The following is a 25,732-nucleotide window of genomic DNA, read 5'->3' on the forward strand; positions in this document are numbered from 1 at the left end:
CTTGTGGGGGTGGCAAATTAACTATGTCCTTATAGCAAGTATTGGGTTATTTTCAGTTTCAAGAGATCAATAGATAAATTTCAAAATAATCTTTAACAAATGAACAGTATTTAAACAAAGCAAAAACGAAATTAACTAGGCAAAATGCAGAAATCATTATAACTGAAACATAGATGTCCAAGTAAAGGGGTAATGGTGTATTTATCCCCTACACCCCTCAAGTTTTTAAAGATCTTACATTACTAACATATAGAAATCCTCATTTTATTCCCATGCTAAGTAAAAAGCTTGGGCGTCCTTGTGTTAACATTAGTTTGCAATTTGCTCTTGGTTCTTTTGCCAGCACCCGGCTGTATTTACATTTTAGAATGATTCAGCTTATTTCAAAGACCCAACCAAAAGTCGTGTAAAAGGTCTTTGAGAAGGGGTGGTTGTTACATATACTATTTATTGCTCTATATACATTACTTTAATGTTTTATTTATAAAAGGCAAGAAAAAATAATAAAAAGTTTGAACAAGAATAGACATTATTATAATAATAAAGTAGGGCAATTATGTGTGCTTAATAAAATAAATAAATTCAATAGAATATTAAAAAGCTCAACAGACGACAATTCTAGTTCTAGAGCAGATACGCTATCTAGTCTGTAACAAATACAGACATATCTAGTTTTGCAGCAAAAAAGAACATACAATCAAAATAATAAAATAACTCCCCACAAAACTGCATAAAACATACAATTCAGTTATAGAATAATTTTGCTTAAAAACCTTCCTATACCTCCATTAGTATCCACAAGCCCTTCACTCTTCCGCAGACAAATCCGGTACATCTGCGTATTACAGGAGGCCCCAAAAGGGAGACTAAAACTGGTAGGAATTCCGCAATTATCAGCTGTCACCAATGTCATCTTCTTTTCAGTTCTACAAGCTTCCTCAACAAACTTTGTTTCACCAAATACAACTACAGACACAATACCTAAAAAATAAAATACAAGAATTAATAACAATTAAATAGATAAAGCTATTAAGATTTTTTTTGCAGTAATAAGAACACACCACACAATAATAAATTAGAATGACACCGTACTTTTGAAATAATAATTGGCAAAAACTTACTAACAGAAATGTGTCATCCAAAATTACAAGACCTTATTAAATAAGCATGAACTTAATCCCAAAAGAAATAAAAATTTCCATAAGAAAAGTCTAACTAAATCCAATTTCCATAAATTATGTGTTTATGTAGCAAAATAGTCCAACAAATTTATCATCCATTGTCTTATCCCTTTAGATCCTTGTATAATTAAATCCAATTTTCATTAATTATGAGTTAATGTGTCTTAAACTTCCAACAAAATATCGTCCATTGTCTTATCCCTTAAGATCCCTGAAAATAAGCCTAATTTTAGCTAATAATTTTTATGAAAATGAATTTATAAATTCTGAGGTTTATGACCTAGTTCTGAACACATGTGTTGATTTTTAGACATGTGTGTTAAAAATCGCTCCAAAACATACATTTAATTCAACTTTTTACAAACTTTTAAATACATTAAATTGATTATCTTGAATTTTCAACTACAAATTATACAACATTATAAGACTGAACTGATTAGGCTCTCTATCTGGTATAAGTTTGATTTAAGTTTCACTTTAGACTTAAAGATTCTATTTTTTTTTTAGGCTTTACTATGATTTTAGGTTTCAGTTCTTTTATTGTATGTCCCCAGCGGGAATTTTGTAGTTTAGGTGAGCGCTAATTAACCCCTAAAAAGTTATCTCTATCCTATCTCTAAATTGATAATCTTGCAATTTTTAAATATTTTCTGCCTATACTTTTTCCTAAAAAAAATACAAAATAAATAATCTCCAAGTATCCTCAAAACCTCATGTAGTAATCTAGGAAAAAATATTATTCGTCGCATCGTATTATAGACAGTTTCCCGCCGACATTAAAATGAAAAATTGCTAAATTAATTTTTAATTAAGTATTGGTTGAAAATTATGTACAATTCGATGCTATATACTAGCTTTAACATGGCTGAGAACCGGTTAAAATCCATCGGGAAATAATTGGATTCAAAGCAATTTTTACATATCCTGCTATCCCTGAACCTATAAAATGTTAATTTTTTTGTAGCATGTAACTGAAAATGTTTAAATAAAGGCCTTTTGATTATGTATGGCAGGATAAAGGATTTCTATAGCATTAAAATAAAGGACTTCTCATCGGATTATCAAACCTTAATATCTCAAGAATAATCCCAAAGATAGGGAAAAAAGAATTCTTATTTCACTAAAAAACGAAATTTTCTACTTAATTACCCAAGATATAAAATTTTTTCTAGATGCAAAGGATTTGCAATTAATTGCTTTTTTTATGCAAATTAGAAAAAGTATAAGAATGAACAACATTATTATTTAATTTCCAGTACCACAAACTCAAAAAACAGGAATGTCCAAGTAAGTTAAATTGGCCCATTTCTCTCCCATATATATAGTTAAAATTGTTAAATAATAAAGGCGAAATATTTCAATTAAAACTGTCTGACAAAGACTCAAATTTAAATCTCCTACGTGGATTTCTATTGTTAAACAAAAAGTAAACTGTTTGACAGTTATTTTTTTTTTCCTTAACTGTAAACCGATTTTAAAAACATAACCCTAGCTTTGATAAAAAGGACATTAGCATGCTACACTATCTCTGATTTTCATCTTTTATAGACAGAGGGGTAGTTTTGTCAATAATACGAAATTAAAATATGACATTTAAGATTTAAAACCCAATAAAAGTTAAAACAAATAAAATCTACAAAAGTTTTTCTATTTTTAATTCCTTTTTGCAAAGATATTTAAGACCAATTTGAATACAAGTTTTTATATTTTTGCAACTGATTTCTTGCTGATTTTTTTTTCACAAAACCAAATGTCGTAGCCTTGTCAATACCTAAGCGGATAAATATGCCCAAGTTTGAGTTCCAGATTCATCATCTACTAGCTCCTAACAAAGTAGCTGATTCTGATAAAAACAATCAGCCAACCATTGCTCTTGAGCTTGAAAATCAGTAGATCTACAGTCAAATACGTCAAGAAACCAGCCTTGCATCATACAGCACAAGTCATCAGACGTTTATCAGATGTGTATCCACAGTATCCTAGCAAGATTCCACCTGACTTGGACTGGAATATTCACCAACAGCCATAATACCAGAAATACCTAATAAGAAGCTACGGATCTCATAACCTGTTACAGCATTAACCTGAAGAAACTCACTGGTCTTAAACAGTAAACACCTTACTGTTGCTAACTCTACAACACCATCAAAATACATAATTTTAATGTAAATCATTACATTCTTGAGCTAAGGATTTTGACAACAGGGGTCACGCGCGCCCGGTAGAAAAATATCACAATCAAAAGTATCAAACTCCTTGTTTACATTGTATTCAGATTTGTAAAAAATATCTTAATTTTATACTTTTTCCTAATTTTTCACACATTGATATCAGTAGTCTTATAGCAAATCTTGTCCAAATTTTTACAATAGTTGGGTAGTGTCAGAGATAAAAATCATAGCTGTAGTCGATGTTAAGATAAGAGATAGCATTGTGGCAAGCTAAAATGATTAACTATTAACAACCTTTCAAATGATTAACTATTAACAACCTTTCGTTCTTCTATAAGCTAATTAAAATATTGTTCATACCTTTTTACAGCACTAAGCATCTATGGCATTGTAAAAGGTTTTAAGAACCTAAATATGAGTTTAAGCTTTTCCCTAAGAATATTCTTATAGGGGCGCAGCCAATAGTTGTATCATTGTGTAAAGAATAGGGCCTTTATGCTTTGAAACATGTATTTCTTAGGATGTGTAGATAAAATGGCGAGTTTTTTTTGTATATTTTTGGCCTAAACAAAGAATATTTCTAAATGCAGTTTAATTTTTGAAATTAGTTGTTTATGGAAAGTAAATTGAATTTTTATAGTAAAATTTGAAAAACTTTATATGATAAAAACTTTTCTGAGGTTTCTAATATTATTAAACTGATAGATAGAAAATTAAGGAAATGCTTTGCTCCGAAATAATATAATTAAAATTTTTGTGTAAATGCATAAATATAGTGTTGAAAAAAGTTGACACATGTCAAGATAGAAAACAGACCTCATCAAAATTATTTTAGTTTTTAAATAATGCGTATTTTGAAAGTACAACTTGCAATATTTAAACACACACACGCAAGCCTAAGATAAATTAATAACAATTTCTAAGATTTAGGACAACTTAATCTTAAATTACTTTCTAACATTTCTTGAAAGCAGTTTTTAAATCGATTTGCCTTAAAAATAAATTTTTTTTTCTTATTCTCTTTAAAATAGGAAGATAAAAACGCCGAATAATTTTTCTGTCAATTTTTGGCAAAATAATAGACAATTATTGGAAAAATTCGTTTTCGTGCGCATTAAAACAATCAAAATTTTTGCGTAATAGAATAGGTTTTAAGCTATTTTTGTAATTTTTTCATTTCTTTACATATCCTCAGTGTTTATGGTACGATTTCCAGATTTTTTTTAGTTGCAAAATAAAATTTCCTGTTGTTTAAAGAAAACAGACATGACGATCAGACTTCCTTTTTGCAGGTTTTTGGCTATTTCTATATTTTTTACATTTTCCCCCATATTTTTGGTATTTTTGGACCAGTCTTAAAACTCTTTAAGATATCATGATCAAAATAATTCTTCCCATAGTTATGAGCATCCTTTATGTAAGTTACTTTGACCGACAACATTATATAAATAAAAACAAGTTTTAGTGTTTATTTTACCCAATAAATCAATTAATAAATACACTACAAATCTACTTGTAAATATTACCATCAATGACCTTTTTGTGTTTCGCTATTTATAGATGTTGTCATCCTTGTTTTGCTACATTTAAAATATTTACTTCACTTATAAATCTTCTTTCTTGTAAATTTATACATAAAAAGTTACAATTGCTAAGCCATAAAATTTTAAACTTTTAAAATGAACAAAAAAATATAAGGTCATTTAAAAACAAATGGGAAACTACACATATATGTTTTAAAGCAGCAATTTTACACACCACAACTCAGCTGTTTCCCAAGCCACTTAGGCGGAACACACACGCAGGCTATATAGCTCTAAAATACATTATTCAACATCTAACAATAGGCACACACACACACAGCCTAGTTAGCTGTAGAGTACACTTTGCTAGGCCACTAAACTACACGCACAACCAGTGCCACCTAGGCACACACACACACACAGCCTAACTAGTTGTAGAGTACACTTTACCAAGCCCCTAAGCGACACACAAAACTAATGCCGCCTAGGCACACACACACACAGCCTATTTAGCTGTAGAGTACACTCTACCAGACTAAACAGCAACAAGCACACACCTGCCCACTTAGCTGAGAAAAAATTAAATGAGAAAGCAGAAATCAGCTGCCTAATTTCTTCTAACCAAATCGGTTACACACATACACTAGCCTGGATAGCTAAAAAGCTAACAGCTGAAATAAAACAACACTATTAAAACAAACTTACAAAAAACTCTAAATTAAGAAAATATCAAACAAGCTGGATGGCACATGCACATTTCACACAACATAAAAATAAAATCAACATAAATAAACTAAAACTTTACTTATCAATATTTTTTTTTTACACACACCTTGATTTTTCACCTTACACGACACTCCTTAATAAAAACAAAACACCAAAGCTATTAGTATAAAACAAAAAAGCGATATTAATTCTTTCTCTCTTTCTCTCGACCCCTCTCTTTATCACTTTCTTTCACTCTTGTCTTAAATCTATAAGTCAAAAGGCCAATGTCTCTTATGTCAATTACTCTATAGAAAGACAGAAAATAATGCCTTATATGTTTTATACAGAATGATATTAACAAAATAAATTTAAGTTTTTAAAATATAAACCACCCTCCCAACTCCCAACAAAATGAACTGAAAAATAAAGCAGCTAATAAAAATCACTCTCAAATTTATCTCTAACTTATTTTAAAACCCCTCCAATTGAGCGAAATTTTTTTTGCAAAGGGGGAGAAGTTATTTTGCTAAGCAAATAACTATCTAATTATAAATATATCAGTCACATATTCTGTTTACATTAATCAAAGCCTAATCTTTTTGCTTCACCTAAAATAAGAATAAGCATGCATGTATCTTATCCCCCAAAAAATAATTAAGGGGTCTTTTTTTAGCTTCACAATCCTATAAAAAGGGATGGGAGCACCATAGGCCCTAAAGGACCAAAATAGAAGCAAAAGGAACACTTACCTAGAAAATCAGTGTACAGGCTACTCCATCTGCAATCAAATATAGGGCGGTCTTTCACCAGTTACTTGATCAGCAATGCAATGTTGGAACCACAGTTGTTGTATTAAAACTGGGAGCCGAGTAGATATGACTGAAAAAACAGAAAAAATAAATATTAAATCAAGCTAAAAAATATTCTACAAAATATAAGCTGTAAATAAGATTATTTAAAAAAGAAAAGCACACAGAAAATAAGCCAAAAGACATTCAAACTTAGAAATTACATCTAAAAATCTTAGGATCTAATTATTAGCACTATCCTCTGGTTCTACTCTTGTTCAGAATACTTTTTTTCTCATCATAAAATCCATTATAAATATATAAACCATTTTTTTTTTTTATCAAAACTTATATAATATCATAAACTACGAACAAATAAAAATATTTTAAATTAACACCTATCTAAAATAAGACTAAATGATAATATCATTACCTCATAACCGCTATCTTGAGTAAATTTTGCTCACTGATTGCGAGATGGTTGCATTAAAAACCTCCCCATTAAGAAAACGGCAAATCAACTGAAAAATAAGAACAATTAAAAGATATTAAAATAGCTATACAACTTTAGAATAATCAATCTTTTAAGTATCGGTCTAATACTCAATATATTTATTACTTATATTATTAAAAAAGCTATAATTTAAAAGTGGAAGAGAATGTTGCTCTTATTCCAGGAATAAAGTAAAAAATTTGGCAAGGTGTCTAATCACGTTGTCATCGGTGTGCGGTGCATAAATCTGAAAAAGCATTTTTTTTCTTTGCTCAATAATCTTTAAAAATTGGAAGAAAAAACAGCTTTTTGGACCACAACACTACCACACCACCTCCTAAATTAAATCAAGATATCCATGTTTTTAAAAAAAAAAGTGAAGCTATGATAGATACACACTCTACTACTTTGATTGAAACAATAATAATAATTAATAATTTTATTTCAGGTTTCTAACTCTTTTATTATAGGATAACACCAGAAAAAACAGCTAGTAATCATCAATTTCCTAGGATCCGAAAATGGAGAACCATATCAGTCTCATACTTGAGACAAAAAACCAACGAATGACTGTTAAAGACTAAACTACTAAAGACTTCAAATATTTTGAAATGGTCCATTTTTATCTCTTCCTAACAAAAATATTCAAAAAAGAAGACGGCATTTAAAAGTTTCGATATCTTCAATCAACCTTTTTCTCCCCTGTAAAGAATATTAAAAAACTTTCTTTTTTTCAACTATCAGAGAAATAGGGATAGGAAACTCAACAGAGAGCTGAAAAATTTAGGTGAAAAACACTCAAATAATATATATTTCCCATTCATAATTTACCCATTACATGCAATGATATACTTACTTTGTATGTGTACCACAACCCACTAGTTGGAGATGTAGCAGTGCGGCAGGTGTCCCAGAATGAACAGCTGACAGTGGAGCAGTCAGGGAAGCTTTCAATACTCGTTTATTCAGGTGGAATACAGCGGTTCTAAACAACCTAAAATAAAATAACAAAATTAGGTTGTTATAAATGAACTACAAATAAAACAATAAAGTATAATACATAAATAAACTACTAAAGTTTGCATTGCTTTGTTAATTTCTTTTTAAAGTCTTTTTTCGATTTAGGGCTTTTCAGAATAGTACATTTCATTAAAACAATCCAATGGTTCATTAGTCAAAGAATGAAAAACTTACTTACATAATTAGGTGATATTTGGATAGGCCGCAATCTACACTATAACTTTGATTCCAAATTTCATTAGGTAGCTAACCAATCAACAACATTTTACCTATGGTTCTTCGTGCTCAGGCTTTCCTTCTGATCCATCACGAGGGGCACCAACAAAGTTCTCCACTAGAGATGGGGAGGGCAGATCCACTCTTCTTAGGTTCAGCTAATTCCAGGCCTTGATAATATCAAATTAAGCCCAAACTTTTAATGGACTACAATGCTCTTAAAGTTAACTTGGAGGCTGTTACGGTACCCATTTATTGGTTCTTTACAATTAAATAGGAACAGTGAATTCAATGGAATCATATCTTCAATTTTGGTTTAAATGAAATCTTTGCATGTACGGCTTCCCTGGGTAAATGAACTGACTATTTTAATATTTGTTTTACCTTGTATCTCCGCAGAGACAGTTTAATATTACATTTTGAAAACTTTTTCACGATAGTTAATTTAACCAATCTTTTCTTAAAAGAAACAAAATAAGTTGTTGAAAACTACTAAAATTGGAAATAAAAAAGTTCAAATCGTTTTTATAAATGCTTTGAATTGATTTAAATGCGTATTCTGTACTAAAAAATAACAATTTTCTTTAAGTTTTTATGTAGACTGTTTTCCCTTGCTTTTAGTAAAGATGGCCGACGGGCGACGTTAGACTGATACAACGAATATAGAGATTTGAACCTTTTGCGCGTCATAGGTTAATCACATATATAGATTGGATAATATTTTTCTCATTTTTATTTTCTACAAAATTAAATATTCTTTGCTAAAAATGAATTTGAAAATAAAAATGGCTTTTGCATTAAACAATTACATTTTTTTAAAGTTTTGTAAGTAATTAACATTATTTCCGACACTTAATTTTTGCTCTGTGGTGAAGAAATAGGTTGCGCGACTTTACCTTGACATATTTTAAATTATTAAACTTTAGTCTTGTTAGGGAAGCCTCCTCTCAGTCTTCGTGGGGTGATTTGACTGGATTCCTCCTAAATATAAAACAGTATAGCTACCAGGGAAACTTATACTTGTATTAATAATAAAAGAATTAAGACTCTATGACAATCTCTCAATATTTAATGCCTATTTTGGGAACTTTCTGATGACTCATGACATCGAGAGATTGAAACTAATAAGTGAGAACAAAACTGGGAATATGATATTGCTTGAAATTTATGCAATAGCAACTAACTTTAGGGTCTTTTTGACTGTATAGTCGGGTTTTTAGCTATTTTTTTTATAAAAGGACTTTTTAAGAGTTTATTATTTATATCTGAAAGGATCTAAGTAATTTTTACAAAATTAGAACCGACTATGAGATAAATGTAAAATACTTCATATACCTACTAGCGGTTACGCCCTTAGAAGCCTCTAGGGGCAATTAATGTGTGAGGTCTTTTCACCCATAATAGTTTACAACCTTCCATAGACATATAAGAAGCTTCATTGTAAAGGTGAACCATATCGGTTCAGCGGTTAGCGAGATCTTTCGCTACAGACAAAAAAGGCTTACTACTTTATAAAATAGGATAAAATCAATAAAATATGTAGCTTTTGCTAACGCGTAAAAAGAACTATAACAGTTTAAATAAAACTACTCTATAACTAGAAATGGAAATAAAATAAAATAACAAAAGTAATTGTTGGAAAAATATTTGGCCCATAACAAATAAACTGAAACAACCCAGCTGCTCTTTAAAACAATTTCCCAAGAAGTTGATGTGGACCTTATATTTTTTTCAACACACATAATGTTATATAATGTACAACTAGTAGAAAGGAGATGAATATGACGAGGCTATCATATTTGTCCACTTGACATTAGTTCAATATAGTAAAACTAGTGTTTTAAAGGTCAAAAATAAAAAAGTTACAAATTTGATACTTACCAAAAATTGAGAGCCCAAACTACGACTACAATCAAGAACAAAAAACAGCCAAACTACTGCAAAAGGGCCTGAAAAAATAAGAAATTCAATTTTTAGATCTAATCAAAAAAGAATAAATCCAATTTTTAAAACACATAAAATTCAATCATTGATAAATAATTATGTTCAGGTCATAATGCAGGAATATGATTGCAATTTTATGGAAAACAACATTTTAAAAATATTGTTTCTTTAAAAATACATATAAAATTTAGTCTAAAAAACATCTGTTTAGTGAGAGACAAAGGAAGGACTAAATATTATATAATAAAAACGTAGCATAAGATTAATGACCTTAAAAAACGAACTTTCGAATAAAACAGTAATAAAATGACCAAATTTGTATAAAAGATAATTAATTAATGGAATGTCTTTCTATTTTTTAACTCTTCCCGATAGGAGTGGATTAATATCTAAGAGATAAAAAATATATAGACAAATAATATAATGATGTAAGAATAATTTATCGCATCGTGTTATAGACAGGTTTTCTCTTACATTAAAATGAAAATATATAAGTATAAAACCAGTTTTGTTGAACTCTAGGGGCTGAAGGTATTAATTTTTTTTAATATTCGTGGGAAGTTGTCTGTAATACGATGCATTTCATGACTTTTAGAATGGGTGAGAGCTGGTTCAAATACAGCGGATATTAATCGGTTTCGAAGCCGAATGTCCATTGTCTATGAAAACCTCTTGGTTTAACTTGCTAAATAGTCGACGCATGAAAAGACATTAAACTATAGCTTTAAAGAACATAAACAAAATTTAGTTTACCAGTAATAGTGTGCTTATTTCTTCTTTAGACAATTCTTTATCATTTCAAAACTAAGCACATTTTCACCATGGCAACACCCGACATAAAGCAAGATAAATCTAAAATATTCACAATGTTTATATTAAACTAAGATTTTCATATTTATCATATCACGAAGGCTCTTATTAAAATTTATCACCAATTTTTAGGAAAAATGACAAATTATAGCAACAAATGATCTAGCTTTTCTTATTACTATTTCTCACTTTAAAGTGAGCATAAAAAAGCAACTTTTAACTCGTATATTTCCTTATTTTATGTTAAAAAATGTTTTTAGCTTGTAGTCTAAAACCTATACAGTGCCGCCATGCGGTAAATAAGAACTACTCAAATTAGCGCGGCATCCATAAATTAGTGCGCTCACCAATGTAGGTAAGACGACATTAATGTTTTGGTATAAGTTTTTAAGAGCCTTCAACTTTTAATGTAGTACATAAAGATATTAATTGAAAAGCGAGTAGGATGTAAGGAGAAATTTATACACAAATTGTAACATGCCAAGAATCATGAAAAGAACTAACCGTTGCGCACGAACTGGCGTATGTAAAGAACCTAATTATAGAAAAGCTTTACTTTGAAAAACTTGAATACATGACCAGAGAGAGAGAGAGAGAGAGAGAGAGAGAGAGAGAGAGAGAGAGAGAGAGAGAGAGAGAGAGAGAGAGAGAGAGAGAGAGAGAGAGAGAGAGAGAGAGAGAGAGAGAGAGAGAGAGAGAGAAGGAGAGAGAGAGAGAGAGAGAGAGAGAGAGAGAGGAGAGAGAGAGAGAGAGAGAGAGAGAGAGAGAGAGAGAGAGAGAGAGAGAGAGAGAGAGAGAGAGAGAGAGAGAGAGAGAGAGAGAGAGAGAGGAGAGAGAGAGAGAGAGAGAGAGAGAGAGAGAGAAAGAGAGAGGGGACAATATGCTGTTTATTACACTAGACCCAAAAGATTAACAATTTTGGGGACTTTTAAGAAATTTTGATTGATCTACAAAAGGGAAAATTTTAATGTATCATCATTGGGGATTTACATCGATTTATCGGCAATTGTCTTTTCCCTTTAGATCTTATAAGAAGCATAAAACGAAGACAAAACTTACTGGAACATGATGTCTATCTGTGTGTCTGTTCCGACGGATCTCTCTAACCGCTGAACTGATATGGTTCTCCTTAACATGTAGATTCACACAAGTCCTGGGAAGGTTTATAGCTTTTTTGGGGGGGAGGGGGTATCCTTATACTAAAGTAACAGCATGTCTTGTGTTTGTACAGAAGGATCTCGCTAACCGCTGAACCGATATGGTTCTCCTTAACATGTAGATTCTCATAAGTCCCGGGAATGTTTATAACTATTTTTGGGGAGGGTACAACCACCCTCCCAAGAGATAAATCGAAATTTTTTTTTTCTCGAATAAAGACTCCAAAGTAACATTGCAGCGTAGTTGCTTGTACATTATAAACCACCTAATAAAAGATGACCCCCATATACTTTTTAGGACTTGATTATACACTTTTTTTATAACTATTCCAAAAATCAGATCAATCGAATAGCAATATCACATAAAAAGATGCTGTCAAAAAATGGACGTATGGACATTCTGGTAACCACTATAGAGTTGCTACTCATTCTAAATCGTACCTAACTAATACAGGAACCACTATGCAACGTTGATAGGACAATTCTAACATGCCTAAATTTACGAAAAGAGCTAACCGCTACGGACGGACGGACAGACCGATCCTAATATTGGAAAAGTTTCACTATTTTGTTATTTTTTTTCAATGTAGAAATTCATTTTTTTCAACAAAAAATCTTCCGAACTTTTTACGAAAAATCTATGATTTTATTTTAAAATATTTTGTTTTATAAGTTGACCTGTAGCTTAATTTTTTAAAAATCTTAATCCTTATCTTAAAATTGGGCAGATTGGCAACCCTAGTAACTAGATCATACCAATTCATTAAAATATAATGACAAAATCCATAAAAGCAACGCTCTGAAACGGTAGGACAAATGAACATTAGAACTTGTAGAATGTCAGAACTGAATAAGCAGAATATAAATGTTCTAATGTGGAAACAAAATATTTAGTAAAGAAGTTGTATCAACTTTTTTGCTTTTTATTTAAGATAGCTAGCCGGTCCTTTCAGTAAGTAGTAGATGTAAAATTTTTCATAGAATTCAGATATGCAATCGTTTTTTTTGTAGACCTCTTATTTTTTAAGTAATTTAAGTTTTTTAAAAAAAATAATTAAGTCGGTTTTAAGGTACTAAAACGCAACAAAATAAAAGAAGAAAATGGCCAGTATGAACAAAAATAGTAAGATCTTTAATTTGACACCTTACTTTTAAAATTCTGTTGAGTAATTATTGAAAAAATCTATTTTTTTAACCTCGGTTTAATAAAAACTTTAGACCTAAATATTTTCTCAAACAGACATAAAAAACATGGGTTCATATATACCTTTAGAATCAGAAAAATATTACGAATCTATTCTAAGCAAAATTGAAAAAGTTTTATAAAACTATAATAAAAAAAATAAGTTTATTTTAAGAATCATAATTTTGTTCATATTTGTTCATAATTTTTCATTCTTTACATGTTCTTTAATATCACTATATTTATTGTAGTATCTATTGTATATAAGGTATGAACGTTCTCCTTTTTTTCTGGCAATTCTATAGGTTAATTTTATAGATTAAGCTTCCCGATTCGTCAATTTTTGCGATTTGTGATTGGCTAGTTTAGTAGTTACAATTCTTAAAATAACTTTTTTATTTTTTCTATTTTTTATTACAATTTTTTTAAACTTTTTCAATTTTGCTTACAGTGGATTCATATTATTTTTCTCATTCTAATGGTATATATGAACCCATATTTTTTATGTCTGTATGAGAAAATATTTAGGTTTAATGTTTTGATTAAACAGAGGTTAAAAAAATAGATTTTTTCAACAATTACTCAACAGAATTTTAAAAGTAAGGTGTCAAATTAAAGATCTTACTATTTTTGTTTATACTGGCTATTTTCTTCTTTTATTTTGTTGCGTTTTAGTACCTTAAAACCGACTTAATTATTTTTTTAAAAAACTTAAATTACTTAAAAAATAAGAGGTCTACAAAAAAACCGATTGCATATCTGAATTCTATGAAAAAATTTACATCTACTACTTACTGAAAGGACCGGCTAGCTATCTTAAATAAAAAGCAAAAAAGTTGATACAACTTCTTTGTTGAAAAACTGCTTAATTACCTACAGGTAAATGTTTAGGGAAAAATTACATTTTTATGACTTAATTATATAGATGCTAAGCTTCTAACATTGTATTTTGTTGTCCTAGAAATCAGATCAATCGGGTGATTATATCACATAAAAGTTAGTTGTTAGAAATCTACATGTTTAAAATGGACGTACGGACATTCTGCTCAGATTAAAGAGTAGCTACGCTTTCTAAATCGTGCCTATCTACTACAGGAATCACCATGCAAAGTTTGAAATCGATATGACAATTCTAACATGCTTAAATTAACAAAAAAAGAGCTAATAGTTACGAATGGGCAGACGGACTATAACTATAGAAAACTTTGCTTTTAAAAAGTTTAAAATACGATGCGAAAAATAAATATTATGTTGATTTTCAATTCTTTACTTTGAAAAAAAACTAAATAAACACAAAAAAACAATAAAAAAAATTGTATAAACTAATTAAATACATGGATCTAAAGGGATAAGACAATGGCTGATAAACTGATGTACATCCCCATTAATAATACACAAAATTACCCCTTATGTAGATTACATTTAGTAGTTAAAACTAGGTACTCAACTTCATAAAAAAAACAATCAAAAGTCCCAAAAGTTGTTAAGCCAACAAATAAGGAAACATGATTATAAAACTTTGGGGACTAGTGTAATAAACAGCCCATTGTCCCATCCCTCTCAATAATGCAATAAACATTATGTAAATAATAATTTGACTAGATTTGTGCAGGTTCCAGGCTATTTTCTTGATTCATTTATCCAGTAGCTGACTAAACCGTTGCAAACGAAGCCTAAAAATAAACAAATAAGGATTAGATACCGGATATCCGGCCGGATAACCGGATAACGGCCGGCTGATTTCTCATGCCGAATATCCGGAAAGTTTTTAAATCCAGCAAAACGGATATCCGGCCAACAGGACGCCGGAAATCCGGCATGAGAAATCAGCCGGATATCCGGTTAATTTTAATATCCGGTATCTGGTCAACTGGATATCCGGCCCACCCCTACAATGAACGATGTACAATCCCAATTATCCAGAGAGAGCGGTTAGTTAATTAAGTTGAGTGTTCAACGTTTCATTCAACCTCCTATTATAATCTACAGAAGGGGTAATTTTGTGTATCATCATTGGGGATGTCTTATCCCTTTAGATCCCTGAAAATTAACCCTTTTTAAATTAAAATTATTATATAAAAAAAGATTTTAAATAAAGCTCCCAAAGGAAACAAATTAGAGATTTTAAACAACAGACAAAGTAAGTTTAAGAGTTTAATTATTTATCTCATCGTATTATAGACAGCTTTCTGCCGATATTAGATGAAAAATTAAACGAATAAAATCAGATTTTGTTAACCCAGAAGGGGCCTATATCTTTTATGAGAGCCGAGAAAATCACGTTTTCCCGAAAACCTTTCATACGGACAGACGGACATTTCGAATTATAGAGTAGCTTCTCTATTAAAAAAACTATATAACTTGATATTTATCACCCCCCCCCAACTCCAATCCTGAGTACTTTAATAGTTACTAGCGGCTAAGCCCCTAGAGGCCCTAGGGGCACTTGAGGAGGGGAGAGTCGAATTTGATAATCCAATTTTTATTTTAGATTTTTAGGAATCTCCCTCAAAATAGTTATAAACCTTTCCGGGACCTATGAGAAGCTACCCTGTTAAGGAGAACCCGATCGGTTCAGCGGTTACCGAGATCCTTCGGTACAAACAAACAGACAGACTAACAGACAAAGATCCTTTTACTTTATTATAAGGATTTCTCGCATCGTATTATAAACAGCTTTCCGCAGATATAAAATGTCAATCTTATAATTGTACATTTTTATATTCGTAGAAAACTGGATTTAAAACAATGCTAGACATATTTCTTCAGTATGGCTGAGAACCGGTTCCAATCCACCGGATGTTAATCGGTTTCGACGCGATCATACTGGAAACTGATTTAGATACATTACCTGCTATAATCATTGATATTTCCATAGGCGCTATCAATAGGCAAATCTCCTTAATCAAAAAAATATATATCTATAATACAAAGTAGCTTGATGTCTGTCCGTCCGTCCGTCCGTCCGTCCGTCCGTCCGTCCGTCCGTCTGTCTGTCTGTCTGTCTGTCTGTCTGTCTGTCTGTCTGTCTGTGTGTCTGTCTGTCCGTCTGTCTGTCTGTCCGTCCGTCCGTCTGTGCGTCCGTCCCTTAAGATCTTGTAACCACTGAACCCTACTCTTCAGGGAATATCTACTGGTCCTAGGGTGGTTTTAAGCTATTTTCTTAGGGGGCGTGGTAGCCCCCTACCCCCAAAAAATAAAATCCCCCCCTCCATTTTAGGCAATTGATTTAAGATTAATGTAAAGGGGTAGTATCACGAAATTCATTTGAACTTAATACAGTGAACCGCTTATTATATCCTGGTTAAATGGTTAAACTACATTTATATGGCATATAATCAGGGTTGTCATTTTAGGCGGGCGCTTTTGGGCGGGCAGTTTTGGGCGGGCGGTTTTGGGCCGCCCAATATAAGGTCCTTTTGGGCAGTTTTGGGCACCCCCCTTTTAGGGGGAGAGAAAAAGGGGAGGGGGTTAAAAAAGAGGGGGGGGGGCGGGCCTTTTTTTTGGGTGATATCCTTATACTAAAGTAACAGGATGTGTGTCTGTTTGTTTGTATGTATGTGTGTTTGTACCGAAGGATCTCGCTAACCGCTGAACCGATCGGGTTCTCCTTAACAGGGTAGCTTCTTATAGGTTCTGGGAAGATTTATAACTATTTTGAGGGAGGGTACCACCACCCTCCTCAGATAAATCGACCCTAGAAAAAAATTAGGTAGGTACACTCCCCCAAAAACTTTTTAAAAATTTTTTTAAGACTAAAAATAAAAATGGGGGGGAGGAAACCCACCCCCCCCCCCCAAAAAAAAAAATTATTCCCCCCCCCCAATTTTTTTTACTTTTTCTTTTTAAATCTAATATAATAATTGGATTATCAAATTTGACTCTCCCCTCCTCAAGTGCCCCTAGAGGCCTCTAGGGCCGTAGCCGCTAGTTAAATATATAAAATAGTAAGCTTTTTTGTATCTAGAGAAGGATTTTGCTAACTGCTGAACCGATATGGTTCTCCTTTCCAGTGGAGCCTTTATAGGTCCTGAGATGGTTTTAGGCTATTTTATTTCTAATAATAAGTCTAGGTATGGTTTTAGGCTATTTTATACCCTTTTTATATGCTTTTTACGACTTTGCCCAAAAAGGGTGCCCAAAACCACTTTTGGGCGCCCAAAACCCGCCTAAAACCCTTTTGGGCAATTGGGCCGCCCAATATCAAAAAAAGTGCCCAATTCGACAACCCTGCATATAATATATATTTTTAAAAAATTTTAATTTTCTACCACGTAGTTTTTAAAATATTAAGACTTGAAAATCGTCTTTTTAAATTGCATATATCACAAAAAGACAATTTTCATTTCTTGATATTTTCAAAACTACGTGGTAGAAAATTGAATTTATTTCAAATATATGCTATATAAATGTAGTTTAACCCATAAACTAGGAAAAAATATGCGGTTCACTAAATTAAGTTCAAATGCATTTCGTGAAACTAACCCTTTAATGGTCACAGCACCAGAAGTACTTAATATTTTTTTTGAATTAACTCTTGGGGCAAAGCCCCTAGAGAAGCCGCTAGTTCTATTATATAAAGTAGTAAGCATTTTTGTTCTGAGCGAAGGAACTCACTAATCGCTAAAACGGTTTCGAAGAATGATTACCTTAAAAATTCCAAGTTTTGAAGGGAAAAAATAGAGAACAACTAACAACAACGCCTATAACAAAATAAAAGAGTTAGGATGTTTGTCTGTGTGTTTGTGATTTAGCGAACCACTGGACCGATATGTGTTATCCATAGACACACCCACACACATACACACATACACACATACACACACATTAATTCCCTTTTCCTTACACCAGAGAATGAGTGTGTTACGCGGCATTCCTAACTATCTCCGCGCTTCGCTTGTAAACAAACAAAGAGGCGCACATTTTTTCCTTGATGATTCCCATGTGAAGAGCTACGTGAATAAAAATAATGTATTGGATGGATATACATGCGCTCTAATCCGTGGAAGATCTCAAATAAGCCTTCCTGCTTAGTTTGACATCATAATGTGGTAAGAATTTATCTTAATTCTTAATAATAAGTGTAGTATGGTATATTTTCACGAAGAAATTTAAAACATTAATTTTTCAACAAATAGACCATTTAACTGCTAACTTTTGACATACCAATATTTTCCTTAATTTTATTGATCATTTGAATCTAAAATTATCAATTTCTGATGCTATTTAATATGTTTCGTGCCAATTTAAAGTTTTTTAGAAATTTTATATTTTTAATTAAATTGAAATCACGCAACCTCGATCTACAAAAATAATAAACCATTAATACTATGTAATTAATTTTTATATTTTTGTTTTAGATTCACCGTTTTCATGGTAATAAATACACATTTGTAAACATTCACATGTTGGTCATTCGGAGGGCTTGGAGATTAAGAATTCGTGAACGGCAAGGAATGCGTTCCGAAACAATGAAAACGAGACAGAACAGATGCGGCTAAGAAAATATCTGTGAAGTTTTGTGAATGTGTTGGTTGTGATACCTTACCACACACTATTATAATCGTAATCAGTACAGTTAATTATTGTGACAATCATGGGTCCTAAAAAGAATAAAGGCGCTCAACTTGGACTACGGCTGCGCCCAGCCGTCGAGGCCCTAACCAGTGAACTAAATAAAGTGATGAAGTTGGTCAGTGAATCTTCAGAGCTTGATGTTAGACATTTCACTAAGGAGTCAATCCTTGTCCATGACAAGTTCGAGACATTCGATAGCATTATGGTCGGTTTTAGCAAGCTTGGTGTGAGAATCCAAGAGCTTGAGGAGTTTAGTGACATTTATTCTAATATAATTACTGTGCAAAAAGATTATAACGCTCTGAAAGATGCTCTAGATGCTATGGAGGAGCTTAGTGACATTCAAAGTGTTGTTGATTTAGTTGGTGATAATTTGCCTGACCATAAGGCTGAACTATATGATCGTTGCTTAAAGATTGTGAAGGTTATTAAAGGGTCATACTTTCCCTTACCAGAACCAATTATAAACACTTTGTCTGCTTTGATGAAACGGCTGGCCGAGGTTAAGCTTGAACCTGTGAAGCCGCCTACAACGACGGCGGGTGCTTCGACAGCATCGCCATTTGTGTCGCCGTTTGGCACACCACAGTTCGGCACCGGTTCTATATTCACGCCAGGATATATGAATCGTGTCGACGAACGCCTTCTTCCAAGCTTTGACGGCTCAGAGTCAGCCTACGTAAGTTTCAAGGACAATTTTAAAAAGCTTACCGTAGGACAGGACCCGTCATATTTACAGTTATTGTTGAGCAGTGAAAAGGTCTGCAAAAATAAAGAGTTGAGACTTCAGTTAATTCAGATTCAATCACATGAATCTCAATGGGCTTACCTCGACGCACGTTTTAAGTCCAAAACACGTCAGATGCTCTGCCTATTCAACCAATGGGAGAAGAAGCCTAAACCGTCGGACTCCAACCAGATTGTGACAGTCTTAGCAGAGTTTGGTGGTGCAGTTAGCCAGCTCGAGCAGTTGACTAAAGATGATGATGATGAGGAAGTCACCACAAGCCAGTGGTTGACCATTATTCTTTTGGAAATGTTATCCAAGAAGTTGCCACGTGATTTCCAGGACAAGCTCAACCTGGCGTTGGGCTCGATGGATACCCCAAATATTCCTAAGCTGTTGAAGATTATAGAGGAACAGCGTGGCGCCATTTTGATGAGGTGTTCAATCGATGTAGACACCCCCTCCAAGAAGAAAGGTAATCCTGCGGCCGCAGCTACAGCCGTTGGTAAACCTGGGTCTCCAGCTAAGACCAAGAAGAAACAGCCTTGCCCGTCGGAAGGTTGTAACTCTGATCACCTGTTGTTTAAGTGCTCCAAGTTTAGGGATATGTCTGTTCCTGAACGCAAAGTCTTCATCAAGAAGATAGGCGCCTGTTTGCTCTGCTTACAAAAAGGGCATCGGGTGGCCGATTGTCCCAGAGCCGATAAGCTTGGCAGCTGTACCATTGACAGTTGCAACCAGCCTCATAATTCATTATTACATGAATCTGTTGCTAGTGGACAAGTTGCGGCAGTGTATGAATCACAATTGTTTAGCAAGAACAATTTTATGCTGATGTTGCAGCAGGTCCCGGCGTTGGCGGCTGACAAACGTCAAGTCACCGTCAATTCCATGTGGGACAGTGGAGCAAATTTGACGTTGATTTCTAGAAGTATTGCCAAGAAGTTAGAGTTGCCATCAACTGGTCGCACAGCTACTATTTCTCTGGCAGATGGAAAGAGCCAAGCATGTCCTACAGTCAAGATTTGTTTGGTTGACCGCAACCGGAATTCACATATTCTGGAGGCGGCGGTAGTGCCCAGCATTGGTACTGAAGAAGGGTTGCGCTCTATTGATCCTACAGCCGCCGCCGACATTTTCAACATGAAGCCTGATAATTTTTCTATGGTCGACGGCAAGATTGATGTTTTAATCGGCCATTTAACACCAGCTATGTTCCCGTGTGCAGATAAAATGGTTGGTGACTCTAGACTGTACAGAAGTTTATTTGGTACAGGCTATTTAGTTGTGTCTGCAGATGGCAGGACTGTTGCTAATCCTGTCGCCTGTAAAGCTGTGAAGTTGGAGGTCAGCAAGATGGAGTTCCTGAGTACTGAGAGTTTGGGAATACAGCCGCCATCAATGTGCAGCGGTTGTAAGAACTGCCGTCATTGTGCCGCCATAGCCGCCGGGCAGTCCGCCTTGGACGTGCGTAAGCGGCAGCTGATTGAAGAAGGTCTGACATTAGATCTTGAAAACCATATTTGGACGGCCTCATATCCCTACAAGCAGCCGCCAAGTGTGTTATTTGACAATTCAGAGCAGGCCTATAAGATCTGCTTACGTGACCGGCAGAGAATGATTAAAAAAGGTGAATACAGCACCTTCTGCCAAGTGTTTCAAGAAGCTGTGTCTCGTGGAGTGTATCAGAAAGCTTCGCCAGAAGACCTAGCTTATACTAAGCCCGTGTATTATTCGAGCCTAGTCTGCGCATATAAAGAATCTATTTCCACGCCGTTGAGGATATGCGCCAATTCTAGCCTCTGCTGCAAGGGGCTAAGCCTCAATAGTATTATGATGGACGGCCCAGTTCCATTATATACTCTGATGCACAATCTTATCCGGTTCAGAAGTTATAAGTGTGCATTCGTGGCTGATATTCAGAAGTTCTACAATTCATTATTAGCTACCTATGAAGATTCTCAGCTGAAACGTGTTTTTTTCGCTGATACAGTTGATGGAGAGCCAGAGGTCTACCTTACCAAAACCATCAACTTTGGTGAGGCCTTGGCTGGAGATATGGCCGTGACCGCCCTCAGACTCACTGGTCGTATTTTTGGTGGACGTTCCCAGCAGGATGTTCAAGATGTTTATGGATCTGAGAAGATTAGAGGTTGTGACGTTGTAGCCCAGCAGGATGTGTGGAGAGATGTTCAGCAACCACTCAGTTCTGAATTTATTTTGTATCAAGATCCTCCATCGGTCAAATTGGAGACTTGTACTTACGTGGATGACTGTTTGAGCGGTCATAACAGCAAACCTGAAGCTGTCCAGCTGGTCCAAGAGCTGGAAGATATGATTGCACCTGGCAATTTCAAGTTTAAATCTGTTGTTTATTCTGGAGATGATGTTGACAGTGTAAAAGTTCTGGGCCTTGTATGGGACCCTAAACAGGATAAGTTGTTCCTACCTGTCAGAGCCAACCACGGCGAGAAGATTAAGGGTAGAAAGTTACTGGAGGATCTGGATCTGGAGGACCTCTGGAGAAGTCTACCTGAGTTGATAACTAAACGTGAAGTTTGGAGAATTGTGCAACAACTTTATGACCCAATGGGTCTAGCAGCGCCATTGCTGCTTAAATCCAAGCTTTGTCTGCGCTCAGTTTGCATACATGGATGCAACTGGGATGATGTTATACCTGGAGAGTTGAGGTCGGAGCTCGTGTCCAGCCTCCAGGACCGTTCGGCACTTGGAAATGTGTCGTTCAGACGTTCGATGGTTCCTGATAAGCCGTTGGGGCTTCCAATGCTTGTTGGTTTCTGCGATGCATCTAACCAGGCCTATGCAGCCATCACCTACCTGAGATGGCCAGTTCCTGGAGGATATGATGTAGTTTTGTGTTGCGCCAAGTCACGTGTCGCACCAGTGAAGATTGAGTCTATTCCAAGGTTAGAAATGCTTAGTTGTCTAATTTTGGCAAGGCTTGTGGATACTGTTGCCAGAGCCCTACCTTTCAACATTTCTGGCAAAGTGTTTTTTAGTGATAGCAGCTGCGCCCTAGCTCAGCTATCCAGTGACAGTGTTATGTTAAATGTTTTTAACAGTCATCGTGTTTCCGAGATACAACAGTTGACGAGCCCTGAAGATTGGAGATGGGTTCCAACCCAGCACAACATCGCCGACCTGGCGACGCGTGGTTTGTGCACGATTGAGGATGTACAACCTGGATCTACATACCAAGAAGGTCCAAGCTGGTTGCGCCTGGAACAGGACCAGTGGCCCGTTAAGACGGCGGGTGAGGTAAATGCATCCATTCCCGAGAGCGAGCTAAATCCCAAGATGGCGAAGCTCAAGGTAATGTTCACACAGGTAGTGGACAATGATTTTTGGAGGTCTCTGGCAAGAAGGACCTACAGGCAAGCAAGGAGGACTGTGACCGCAGTTCTTAAGGCTGCCAACTGCTTTAAAACGCTGCTTGTCAAGAAACGTGGCGTTGCAACAATTGAGGATGGTGTTAGCAACAATGATAGTTCTAAGCATTATGAGAACTATACTTTCACAAATACATACATAAATACATAAATATGAGTTCTGGACTTATTTTTAAAGATACCAACCTAATTTTTTTTTGAGAAAACTTTTTTCACATAACCAAACTCAGCAACCTATACAGATTTCATTTTGGGACTTTCCTTCCAGGTGCTAGTGGAGCAAAAGAACCCCCAAAACACAAAAAATATGAGTTCTGAGCTTATTTCTAAAGATATCAACCTGATTTTTTTATAGAAAACTTTTTAAATAAAACTGAACTCAGTAATGTTTATACATTTCATTTTGGGACTTTACTTTGATGGGCTTGTGGAGCAAAAGACACCCAAAAATACAAAAAATATGAGTTCTGAGCTGATATTTAAAGATATCAACATTATTTTTTTAAAGAAAACTTTTTTAACATAACCAAACTCAGTAATGTTTACTGATTTTGTTTAAGGATTTACCTTCTAGGGGCTAGTTGGGCAAAAGACCCCCAAAAACTAAAAATATGAGTTCTGGACTTATTTTTAAAAATACCAACCTAATTTTTTTGAGAAAACTTTTTTCACATAACCGAACTCAGTAACCTTACAGATTTCATTTTGGGACTTTCCTTCTAGGGGCTAGTTGAGCTAAAGACCCCAAAAACACAAAAAATATGAGTTCTGAGCTTTTTTTAAAGATATCAACCTGATTTTTTTAATGAAAATTTTTTTAAATAAAACTGAACTAAGTAACCATTACACATTTCATTTGGACTTTTCTTTGAGGGACTTGTGGAGCAAAAGACCCCCCAAGACACAAAAAATATGAGTTCTGAGCTTATATTTAAAAATATCAACCTGATTTTTTTAAAGAAAACTTTTTTAATATAACCAAACTCAGTAATGTTTACAGATTGTTGTGGAACAAAAGACCCCCCCCCATGTTTTTGTGTTTTGGAGGGTCTTTTGCTCCACAAGCCCCTAGAAGGAAAGTCCTAAAATTAAATATGTAATGGGAACTGAGTTCAGTTATGTTCAAAAAGTTTTCATAAAAAAATCAGCTCAATATCTCTAAAAATAAGCTCAAAACTCATATTCTTATTGTTTTGGGGGTCTTTTGTCCCACCTGCCCCTAGAAGGAATAAAAGTGTTTGGAGGGGGGGGGGGGTCTTTTGCTCCACAAGCCCCTAGAAGGAAAGTCCCAAAATTAAATATGTAATGGTTACTGAGTTCAGTTATGTTCAAAAAGTTTTTATTAAAAAATCAGCTCAATATCTCTAAAAATAAACTCAGATCTCATAATTTTATTGTTTTGGGGGTCTTTTGTCCCACTAGCCCCTAGAAGGAAAGTCCCAAAATGAAATCTGTAAATGTTACTGAGGTTGGTTATGTTAACAAAGTTTTCAACAAAAAAATCAGGTTGATATCTTTAAAAATAAGCTCAGAACTCATATTTTTAGTTTTGGGGGTCTTTTGCCCAACTAGCCCCTAGAAGGAAAGTCATAAAACGAAATCTGTAAACTTTACTGAGTTTAGTTATATTAAAAAAATTTCCTTTAAAAAAATAATGTTGATATCTTTAAATATCAGCTCAGAACTCATATTTTTTGTTTTTTGGGGGTCTTTTGCTCCACAAGCCCATCAAAGTAAAGTCCCAAAATGAAATCTGTAAACATTACTGAGTTCAGTTTTATTTAAAAAGTTTTCTATAAAAAAATCAGGTTGATATCTTTAAAAATAAGCTCAGAACTCATATTTTTTGTGTTTTGGGGGGTCTTTTGCTCCACTAGCATCTGGAAGGAAAGTCCCAAAATGAAATCTGTATAGGTTGCTGAGTTTGCTTATGTGAAAAAAGTTTTCTCAAAAAAAAATTAGGTTGATATCTTTAAAAATAAGTCCAGAACTAATATTTTTAGTTTTTGGGGGTCTTTTGCCAAACAAGCCCCTAGAAGTAAAGTCCCAAATTGAAATCTGTAAATGTTACTGAGTTCCATCATGTTAACAAAGTTTAAAAAAAAACAGGTTGATATATCTTTAAAAATAAGCTCAGAACTCATATTTTTAGTGTTTTGGGGGGTCTTTTGCTCCACAAGCCCCTAGAAGGAAAGTCCCAAAATGAAATCTGTATTGGTTACTTAGTTCAGTTTTATTTAAAAAGTTTTCTTTCTGTGTGATATCTCTTTTACTTCTTGAGATAACTACTGTTGGCCGAAGAGGGGGGCAAGTAAGGGCACAGAAGTTTAACTGCCAGTTTTTGCCGATTTTGATGCTGGAGGCGCCAATTTTTTTTTAACTGAGCGTAATATCTTAATAAGTTGTAACTATAAGCAGTGAAAAAAGTGACAAAAAAAGATATTTTTTAGGCCTTTTCAAAGGGCAGTTTTGAAATCCCGTTATTTCATAAAAAAAAAATTAAAATGCTTAGAGAATGGCTTGGAAGATGAATTTAGGTGTTCTGCATATTTCAATTTAAACATATAAGCCCAAAGATATAATATCCCAAAAATCTTTTGTCAGAGTCTACTCTACACCTAGCGCTGGCGATTTCTATTTTCACAGGTATAAAATGCATGATTTTAGAAAACTGACTGGCGCTAGGTGTAGAGTAGACTTTGACAAAAGATTTTTGGGATAATATACCTTTGTCCCTATGTGTTTAAATTGAAATATGCAGAAGAGCTTAAAACCTGCACATTGCTGAGATATTGTTAAAACCGCCGTGCTACCGTTATCTGTT

At 34.0% G+C, this 25,732-nt stretch overlaps 2 protein-coding genes and 2 long non-coding RNA genes across 5 annotated transcripts in view; 3 read left to right on the top strand and 1 right to left on the bottom strand.

Annotated features, from left to right (window-relative positions):
• Positions 1-25,732, top strand: part of LOC145307202 (uncharacterized) — a 360,433-nt gene that overhangs the window by 138,366 nt on the left and 196,335 nt on the right. The window lies entirely within an intron of this gene.
• The window catches only part of LOC145307206 (uncharacterized), a 251,072-nt gene continuing 231,118 nt past the window's right edge, over positions 5,779-25,732 (bottom strand). Inside the window, exons 2-7 of one of the 2 annotated variants that reach the window (XR_013875346.1) lie at positions 10,798-10,896; positions 9,982-10,049; positions 8,997-9,081; positions 8,154-8,270; positions 7,721-7,858; positions 6,753-6,892 (exon numbers count right to left, since the gene is read on the bottom strand). This is a non-coding gene — a long non-coding RNA (uncharacterized LOC145307206). Of the gene's footprint in view, positions 6,463-6,752; positions 6,893-7,720; positions 7,859-8,153; positions 8,271-8,484; positions 8,565-8,996; positions 9,082-9,981; positions 10,050-10,797; positions 10,897-25,732 lie in introns of those variants that run through there. The other variant, XR_013875347.1, reaches the window with a different exon arrangement.
• Positions 7,988-8,582, top strand: LOC145307207 (uncharacterized). The gene is made up of 2 exons (XR_013875348.1): positions 7,988-8,126; positions 8,541-8,582. It is a non-coding gene; the product is annotated as an uncharacterized LOC145307207 (long non-coding RNA).
• Positions 18,049-22,926, top strand: LOC145307516 (uncharacterized). The gene is made up of 3 exons (XM_080149972.1): positions 18,049-18,245; positions 18,555-22,288; positions 22,870-22,926. The coding sequence occupies exons 2-3, from the start codon at positions 18,791-18,793 to the stop codon at positions 22,924-22,926; spliced, it is 3,555 nt and encodes a 1,184-aa protein (XP_080006098.1). The 5' UTR covers positions 18,049-18,245; positions 18,555-18,790.

Source organism: Acartia tonsa, chromosome 15 (genome assembly GCF_053477335.1).
Source record: "Acartia tonsa isolate MP-2025a chromosome 15, ASM5347733v1, whole genome shotgun sequence".
NCBI lineage: Eukaryota > Metazoa > Arthropoda > Copepoda > Calanoida > Acartiidae > Acartia > Acartia tonsa.